A 9,734-nucleotide genomic window follows, 5' to 3' on the forward strand; every position below is an offset into this window, starting at 1 on the left:
GTGAGTAGGGGGAGTCATTACAACAACCCAGCGATTTTTTGCCAAGTAACTAGTCCACCCGTGAGAGAAAGGACAGTCTGAACTAAAGACTTGCAGGCAGTATGTGGGTCTGGTGGGAGTGGGAAGGAGAGGACTCATGAGAAGAAAAAGTGGTTCATTATAAAGCCCAGGTTGAGCAGGTTAATGAAATCGATAGCCTCTAGTTTCATGTTCTATTGTCTCACTAGTCCTTATTCAGTGCCAACATTTATCCGGCTGGCCGCCAGGCAAATTTCCTTTCATTCTATGATTTCAGCTCCATCTGAAGCGCCACCATAACCCTGCCTCAGTGGCCCCAATTCCACAGCAACATACCTTGCTTCCATTTTAAATCAGACATTATTTCAATCTGGCTGATTGGACTGGTTCAGGTTGGCTAACAATAAGATGCTCACATATGGCCCTTTCAGGCAGTCAGTTCTTTGTAATTTTTTGCCCTTTCCCAGAATCTTGGAAAGGATTCCTAACAATGGGTAATCCAAAAATCAGCTTTATTTGTCAACATAATGGTACTCCTTCAAACTCACATTCACAGAATTTGCAAGTTGGGAGAAAGAGTACAAATGAATTCTGTTCCCCGTAAGGAACTTTGTGTCCGGAGAGCCGAGCTGGGTCGCACTGACTTAGAGCTAGAACTCAGAGGCCCTGACTTCCAGTTCTGAGGCCTTTTTCTTCTGCTACCAGCCTGTAGGTGCAGCCACACCTGCTTGGGACATGACCAGCTCACTCCTCTCAGCATTTCTGTACAATTAGGGCTCCCTCTGAAGCAGCTCTAAATTATTGACAAAGAGAAGAATGAGCAGACATAAATTTTTTCACGGGTTAATTTTCCTTGAAATGTTCTGGGTGATTTTTCTAAAGCCCCATTCACAATGGTGCTGACTTTACGGTATTCCAACAACTGAGGACTAAGGAGACAGTCCGGAAGTGCGCTGGTTAGCCCAGAATAGGCCATAAGCAGAGCTGCGCGGATGATGGGCTGCGCGAGGAGCACGGTACTGTTGGCTACTAAATCGTGTATGTATCATCTAATAAGCACTAACTGAGCACCTACTGTGTGTCTGGCTGCAGCTGCCTAATTAAAAGTTGAGGAGCTGCCTTCATCCCTCCACGGCCCGAGGAGCCATACGAACCGGCAGACGCGCGGACTTCTGGTTCTCATCTCGGATATGGCCTTAACGTGTTGCGACTCCAGACAAGTATTTTAAATTCGCCAACACGAGTGGACTGTGGCTTCCAAAGGGGGGGGGGAGTCATTTCAAAAGGCAAAGGTATTTTTTTGGCACTGGAGAAGCACACAAAAACGACAGAAGTGCTATGAGCTCCCTGTCGGGGGAGCCCCTTCTCACCACCCGCGGGCGGAGGGGGCCAGCCGCCAGCCGCCAGCCCAGCGGGCTCGCGCGTCCGGCTCTGGGAAGCCGGGGCGGCGGAGGCCAGGAGGGCGCCTTCCTCTTTAAGAGCCCCACAGGCGATCCTGATTGGCTGTAGCTATGCAGGTCTTTCTTCCTCGGCTCCCTCCGAGTGCTCCCTCCCGGTGCTCCCTCCCGCTCCCTTTCCACACGCCCTCCGCCCACTCCGCGCCCCTTCCCGCCCCTGGCGCTCGCCTCCTCTTCCTCGCAGCCGAGTGCGGCCCCGGCAGCCGCTTGGGTGATTCGCCAGCAACAGATGCCGGGCGCCAAGCTTTGCATTCTTAGTCCACGCTGACAGCCCGAAGAAGAGAGAAGGAAGCAGAGAAGGGAAGGGAAGGCGGGGACAGGAGTGCAGAGACCACCTCCCCACCCCCCCCCCCCAACAAAAGGCAGAAGCCCCCGCCCCCACTGGAGAGCTCTGCGCCAGCCGAGCGCCTGCCTGCTGCCTGCTGCCGCGGGCGCCCACCTCTCCCAGCCATGCCAGGCCCGGCGGCCGACGGGGCTCAGGTCCCCTTCCGCAACGCCAAGGAGGAGATCCGTGCGAGGGTCGAAGGCTCGGAGGCCGGCGGCGGCCAGCAGGGCCCCGGCGCGCGCGGGCCGCGGCAGAACATCGTCTGGAGGAACGTCGTCCTGATGAGCCTGCTCCACTTGGGGGCCGTGTACTCCCTGGCGCTTATCCCCACAGCCAAGCCGCTCACTCTGCTCTGGGGTAAGTTCCGCCGGCGCCCCCTGTGCCCGGGGCACCGTGGCGAGGCCGCGCCGGGGCGCGCGGGGTCGCCGGCCGCCGCTCCGCTCGCCCCTCGCTTCTCCCACGCGCCCCTCTCCCTTGACCTGCAGCTGTCGGGCCTTTGGGACGGGCTGGTATTTCTGTCCAGGTATTTGCAACTTCTGGCTCCCCCGCTGTCTGGCTGAGTAGGCGCATTTGCCGGCTCCTGGATGGCGAGCGGGAGGGACCCGGAGTCCTGCGGCTCCACGCTGTGCGCAGAGGAGCTCCAGGGGACACACTGGGCGCCGGCTGAACTGGGCTTCGCCGGAGAGAAGACAGGCGCGGTGGTTGTGCCGCCCCTGCGGGTCCCGGGGGCCCTCCCATCTGCCGCCTTTCAGGTTCTCCGTCTCTTCCACGGGCCACGGACCTTGGGGCCGAGTTAAGCACGAGAAAGGGAGTGGAGGAGGGTGGAGAGACCCGGCACAGAAACAGTCTTGATTTTCACGCATGAGATGGAAGAAACCAGTTCCCCTCCTGCCCGCACAGGCCCCTGTCCCTGCCCCCTCCGTGATCTGCTATGCCCAGTTGCACTTACACGGTCCCAGAAGTTTCTTGGCGAGCAACCCGAGCCCTCGGCGAGATCGGTCTGCCCCCAGCACAAGCGATAACTGTGGCCGTGCAGAGCCTCCTCCAGGCCCTGTTCTTCTCTGGCCAGTGCGGGTCTGTCGCCGCACCTCTGACTCTCCCACCACCCTCCGTCCTAGCACCCCCATCCTTGCTGGTGGTGGGGGGAGCCCAGGAGTGGACCGCTGCACCCACCCTCTCCCCCATTTCCTGCGCCCCAGGGGCTCAGTGCCTGCCCTACACGACTCAAGTCGGTGGCCTCTGAACCACCTCGCAGGTCCCCCTGGTCCCAGTGACTGGTTTCGGCTTCGGTCACCTCAGGGGCGGTAGCCAGGACAGAAGGCGCAGGCATTGATATCCTGCGCTGAGAATTTGATGAGGTAATCCAAGAAGCCCTTTTAGCTCCAGGTTCGGGGACCTCCAAGGACCGGGGGCAGAGAGAAACACAACCTACTTTTATTTCCAGAGGGGAAAAGGAAGAAAATAAGAAGACTTCTTTCTGCAAAGCTTATTTGGTATGCTGCCAGCTTCAAATGCCTAGGTTGATAAAAGGCCACTCGAGTTTCGAGCCTTCCCTCGAAACCGTGCAGCCCCTGCTGTTGGAAGCAAATCGATCCAGAGCCTCATAACTCTTAGGGGGTGTGGCTGAGAGAGGGACCTCGGAGTTGATGGATGGTGAGAGGGTTGGGAGTCTTTGGGAATCTATGGAACCTTTTTTCCCCCTTCAAGTAAGCTCAGCGTGCAGCCCAGGGGGCTGGAACTCAGAACCCCTTTATCAAGAGTCATTTGCTCCTCTTTGGACTGAGTCAGCCAGGCGCCTGCCCCTGAAGTCTTTTTAAGTCCCCTAAAAGCTCTTGGCAGCCCCCTGCTCATGCCTCCCCCACCGAGTGCACCTCCTCAATTTTGTGTCCTTTTCACCATCATCTTTGTGATTATGTCTTGGTTTAATTCTCTGCCTTCCTTCTTTCCTTATCTCCAAATGACTAGATTGTAAGATGTTCAGCCATTGATTCATGGCCATACCCCCACACTATCAGCTAAAGCCCTTATGGCCCCCCTCCTTTCCCCAGCCTCCATGGAGCTCCTTTCCAGGGCTGGAACTATGCCACTGGACTTCAGAGCCCACCTGCCTCCAGCCAGTTGGGGCTTAGCCTTAATAACGCAGCGTCAGAGAGAACTCAGGGAGAAGTGAGCACTTAAAGCATTTCTGTATTTGTCTGGAGCTCCACAGGACCCACGGGCTCTGCTCCCTACAGCCCCCAAACCCTGCCGACCCTAGCACCCCCTCAGGAGCCACAAGGACGAGGCCTCCTTTCCAGGCTTGCCGAGTCGCTTCTGCCCTTTTCAGGCTGTTACCTGTGGTGAAGACAGAATCTTTGTTTCTGAAAGACCTTGGCCAGAGGACACCTACCTCAGCCCCTAAGGCCTTCAGCTTCCCCGGAGAAGCCCACACCTTGAGGAATCTGGCTTCCCATTGTGGGTGATGATGCCAAACCCCATTCTTGTACCTCCCTGCATAGTCTTCTGCCTTAGCTCCCTTTCATCAGCTCTGTTCTCTGAATCTTGATTCTCTCCCTACCTGTGCTTCATTGTATCACTAAGGAAAAAAAAGAAAGAAAGAAAGAAGAAGGAAGGGAGGAAGAAAAGAGAAGAAAAGAAAAAAAAGAGCAGGGGTGGCTGTTGTAGTTTCAAAGTCCAAAATTTCGAGTTAGATACATTCCAATCAAATGAATCTTCTCTGATGGCCATCTTGTGTGAGAAGAAAGAGACAGAGACTAGCTGAGATTGGTTGTGCTGAGCGCTAGGATCTGTAGGGTTATTTTCAGTGGAAGCCCTGGGGTCTTGACCTGCCAATTCCCCCCACTGGATGCCCTGTTTCACCATCTCTGCCCCTGGTTCTGCCTAGCTTTAGGGCCGAGTTCATGCACTAATGGGCTGCTCATCCACTTCAGGGACCTAAGTTGTTAAGGAAATAGGCTTAGCCCATCCCTTGCTTGCCACCCTTCACCCTGGGTGAGGTTGCCCTGGAAACAAGAGGCGTCGATGCAGTGCACCCAGTAGAGACTGTGTTAGGTGTGTGGCATGTGGAGAGTAATCTGTGGAGTGGTGAAATGTCATCCATGAAAGATCCATCAAGTTGTTCAGTCCAGCCTCCTCCACTGCCTAGTCCCCCACCTTTTTTTTTTTTTTAAAGATTTTATTTATTTACTTGACAGAGAGAGACCCAGTGAGAGAGGGAACACAAGCAGGGGGAGTGGGAAAGGGAGAAGCAGGCTTCCTGCCGAGCAGGGAGCCCGATGTGGGGCTTGATCCCAGGACCCCGGGATCATGACCCGAGCCGAAGGCAGATGTTTAACAACTGAGCCACCCAGGTGCCCCAGTCCCCCACCTTTTAATGACTCTCCTTGGGGCCAGAGCAAGTTGTTTTCCCTTCTTACACTCGCACTTTTCTGAGTGGGCAGCCTGTCAGAACAGAATGCTCTCGGTTCCCACAGGACCTGAGGGATGAGTTTATGAGTTGCAAGGACAGAATGCAAACTCCAACTGGAAGACAGATCTTCACCTGAAGGCCTGAGCTCACAGAAGTGCCTGCTTTAAGAGTTTGGGGCCAAAGGCACAGTTAGTCCATGCCCTGAATCCCAAGATGAGTGCAAGAGAGGAGCGAGTAGCAGCAGTCATGGTGTTAAGAGTCCTGGGCTCCTTTCCAGGGAGCTTGGCCTCGCCTGTTTCCAGGCATTCTGGCTATTGGTTTCCAGAAATGTCAGGGACTTTTCTGGTTTCTAAGTGTCATCGGAGGCCCCTAAATGTGTCCTGTGGTGACGTCATAGCTCCCCCCCCCCCCCCCGCTCTTGGGACAACTTCAGTGGCAATCTGAGGCATGAGAAGCAGTCATTTGCTCTGCTCCCTTCCTCCATCCTGCCTGGGGGCAGACATGGCCATTGTTGAGGCTGTACAGGAATTCCCTGGTGCCCTTCCTGGACTCTCCGGAGTGGGGTTTAGCCTCTGGGGAGGAAGCTGAGAGGAGGCACGGGTTAACAAAACAGTCTGGGGGATGGGAGCATCTGGAGAGGCTGGGGTTTGGAGAGTGCTGGTCCACCAATCAAATTCTGTGCAATTCTGAGAGTTGCCCAAAGAGGAGCTCTCTGTCAGGCATCGAGTTACCTGCCTCCAGGACTTGGGATGGTCTTGATGTCTTTGTGGGTTGTGCTTCTTTTTCTATCAAGTCCCTAAAGTTGTTGGGCAGCCCAAGAAGGTGTTGGCCTCGGACTTCTGCCTTGCCTCCAGGTTTTGTAGGGTGAGCGTGGCTTAGGAGAGAGATGTATCTGAACGTGAATCCCTGCTCTCCTGCTTATCTTCTACATGACCTTGCACAAATTAACATCTCTAACCTTCAGGTTTCTTGCCTGTAAAATGGGTGTATTTATACCTCTTGCTCATGAAGCTGTGAGAGCTAAATTTGAGATTATGTGTAAATCACAGCACAGTACCTGGCCCTTGGTTGGTGTTCCATAATTATTAGCTGCTATCATTATTGGTCCTGATACTGGCTCTTTTTCTTCAGTAGAAGGGGAAAAGGCCCTCTCGCTGCACAAGGAACTCTACTTGTTGCCTCTCTTGCATGGAAAAGATTGCTTTGGCTTTGGAAATGTTAATGCTCAAACTACTAAAAACCCAAAAACCCAAAATGAATCTTCCTTTTAAGCCCTGTAATTCCCGGTCCATTGTTGCAATTCCTGCATTTTTAATAAATGGGCAGGCCCTAAGCGCCTCCTCACTCAAGGCTGGCCTACAGCAAAACCAGAGAATGGAGTACGCTTTTGCTGGCTTCACAGTCCCAACAAGCATAAATATAGGTCTGAGGTTAACATTATTAACTCAGTTTTTTCTACAACTGGTCAAGGTCACTGCAGACTATCCTGTGATCTTGAAATGAGTGGTGCTGCAGAGTAGAAACCAGGGCTGGAAGCCCGGCACTTCCCCCTGGTTCAACTTCATACGTGTCCCCTCCAGCTTGTGAGCCTCGGCTTCCTCGTCCATGAAAGGGGGACAGGAGCACTGTGCTGAAAGGTGATTGAAGAACTGGAGCACCGGTGAGAGTGCCCGCCAGAGAGTAGACACTCAGTACTATCGACTGGCATCCCCTCCCCCGATGGGGGCTCCATGGTCTGGGGCTTGGAGCACTTGTGGCGCAAATATAAGGCACAGCCTTTAAATCCAACTATTCGGGCGCCTGGGTGGCTCAGTTGGTTAAGCGACCGCCTTCGGCTCAGGTCATGATCCTGGAGTCCCGCATCGGGCTCCCTGCTCGGCAGGGAGTCTGCTTCTCCCTCTGACCCTCCTCCCTCTCATGCTCTCTGTCTCTCATTCTCTCTCTCGCAAATAAAAAAAAAAAAAAAAAAAAATCTTAAATCCAACTATTCAACCATGACCTTGCTGTAACACTTTTGTTCTTGCCGTATCCAGTTTTGTGGATGGTATAAAATTATAATAATTTCCTGGAAGAGCCATTGAACAGCCGTGGTGGTTCCTTGAAGATTTTGTAAAACACAACAACATCTTTGGGTGACATTATTCTCATTGAGTGTTTATTTTGACATGCTGTAGTTTCTGGCATGTGGTCTACCTGTCGCTGCTGGGACGCACACTGTTTCTTAGCCTTGACATTAAGAGGATGGGCTTCGGAGTGAGGGTCTGGGATCAAAACCCAGCCCCCCAAGTTCAGCCTTGGGCAGCTCACTCACCCTGCTCACCTTAGTGTCCCCAAGTGCACAATGAGGGTAATTAATAGTACCCAGTAGGACATCAGGCTGCAGCTGGAGTGAAATGAAACAGTGCAGTAAAGAACTTGGCCTGACTTGTGATGAGCGCAGGGTGATATATGGAAGTGTTGAATCACTATACTGTACACCTGAGACTAATATGACACTCTATATTAACTACACTGGAATTAGAAAAGAAAAGAACTTGGCCTGGAAGCCAGCATAGAGGAAATGTGAGCCCCGGGCCTCCGCACACTTTTCCTGTAGCGCTTCCCTCCTCTCCTTCCCTCTGTTGAGCTCACCCTTTGGAGGCTGAGCCTTATTCCAGCCTGCCCGCTCATTGTCAGAAAGTGCCGATCATGGGGTCATGGCTCTCGGCTCTGATTTTCTTTCCTCTGGCAACAGGCTGGTGGCCCCAACAGCACGTACCGGCCGTCCTCCTCATGAATGCCCATCCTTTGTTCATTATGTGCACCAGTGGCCATGAGGGAGGTCCTCACGGTTTCACATGAGGTCACGTATTCATCCATCCACGAATTTATTCATTTTTTCCATTCCAGTGATTGTCAAAATTGGCTGCACATCAGAATCATTTGGGGATCCTTTACAAGTTTTGGAAGCCTCGGCCCTCACCTAGACCTACTGAATTGGAATCTCTAAGAGGGATGCCCTGGCTTCTTCTTCTTCTTCTTTTGTTTTTGTTGTTTTGTTTTGTTTTTTACCATTCAGATATTTCTGATGCACAACTGGGCTGAGAACCATTATTTAATTCCCTTGTTCAATAATATTTGTTACTTACCCATTCCCTGCCAGGCGCTGGTGCGATCCTGGACTTCATGGCACTTAGAGGCCAGTTGGAGAGACAGACAGGTGCACCAGTGATTAGAGTGAGGCAGCCTTAGTTAGAGCGCCCTGGCCTGGGGGAGATGGGGAGGCTCCCCATAGGAGGAGGCAGCTGCACAGTGCCCAGCAGGGGTTTGGATAAAATGGCATTGTGGCCACAGGCAAGCGTGGGGGCAGAGCTCTGAGGGGAGGGAAGGCAGACAGATCAGGGTGGTTCAAGGACCTGATGGTCCAGCGACGCTGGAGGTGGTCAGGGGCCAGATCCAGGGTGAGGAAGATTCTCCAGGAGCAGCAGGGCCAGGAGATTGGGCTTGCGGAGAGGCTGCCCTTCTGCCTCCACCTGACTCTCACCTTCCCCTCTCAGCCCATCACACACACCAATTCCTGCTATGATGGAATGGTCTGGAGCAAAATTTTTAGACCAGACACTTGCCAATGGGATGAGTGAGTCTGAAGTTTTCCAGGAAAGATCCTGGGGCACATACCTGGAGCAGGGGGCCAGTGGGGAGGGGCGTCTCCCTCAGGCTTTTTCCCCCTGTTCTCTACTCTTCCTTGTTTCTAAAAGGTATGCGTGTGTAGGGGGCTTGTCCTTATCTCACTTCCTCCCTTGAACCCCAGTTTAAATAGCTGGTTCTCACTAGCCCTCATTTCAGGCATGGTGAGTCCTCCTTCCTACATCCTGCTTCCCATTTCTGCAGCTTACTAGGATGGGTTAGAAGGCTCTGTGGATCCCAGCAGCCTGTGGTCCGTGGACCAGCAGCATCAGAATCACCTGGGAGCTTGTTAGAAATAAAGATGTTCAGACCCCATCCTGGACCTATTGAATCAGGACCCGCCTTTTCCTAAGATGTCCGGGTGATTCATCTGCATGCTAAAGTTAGAGAAGCACTCCCTTAAGTCCAGCCACAGGCTGACAGTTCAGAGAAGCCAGACATGAATGGGATTTGGCAATCCTTCCTTCTTCCTTTTAATGGCCTCCTCCCCTTTGCCTCCCCTCCTACCCTTCTGCCTTCTTGTAGCTTATTTTAGAACATGTCGGGATCCTGCTTCTCTTGCCAACAAAAGGCTGTTGCTAAAATCTTTCAGCCGGCAGCAGCAATGTTTAATTCATGGGCTAGAAAATTAATTTTATTTTCATGAATAGAGCTGGGGAAAAATAACAGGAAGGCTCTGTGCATGGCCCTTGGGAATTCAGCTTGTCTATTTAACAGATGAACTGGTAAAGGTGAGGAGGCCTCAGGGGAGGGCTGTCTTCCACAAAATTATGAAGTAAATCGTTATCAGTTAGGATGCTTTTGGCCACAGATAGCACAAAACTCAACTTAAAGTGGCTTAAATGATAAGGAAATTTTC

At 52.8% G+C, this 9,734-nt stretch overlaps 1 protein-coding gene across 1 annotated transcript in view; it reads left to right on the forward strand.

Annotated features, from left to right (window-relative positions):
* Positions 1-1,551: 1,551 nt before the first annotated feature.
* SCD5 (stearoyl-CoA desaturase 5) overlaps positions 1,552-9,734 on the forward strand; it is a 135,775-nt gene continuing 127,592 nt past the window's right edge. The window contains exon 1 of the mRNA XM_006741882.3: positions 1,552-2,157. Within this exon, the coding sequence (XP_006741945.2) occupies positions 1,926-2,157 (232 nt within the window). The 5' untranslated portion in view covers positions 1,552-1,925. The remainder of the gene's footprint in view (positions 2,158-9,734) is intronic.

This window comes from Leptonychotes weddellii, chromosome 2, assembly GCF_054177405.1.
Source record: "Leptonychotes weddellii isolate Sample4059 chromosome 2, ASM5417740v2, whole genome shotgun sequence".
Taxonomy (NCBI): Eukaryota; Metazoa; Chordata; class Mammalia; order Carnivora; family Phocidae; genus Leptonychotes; species Leptonychotes weddellii.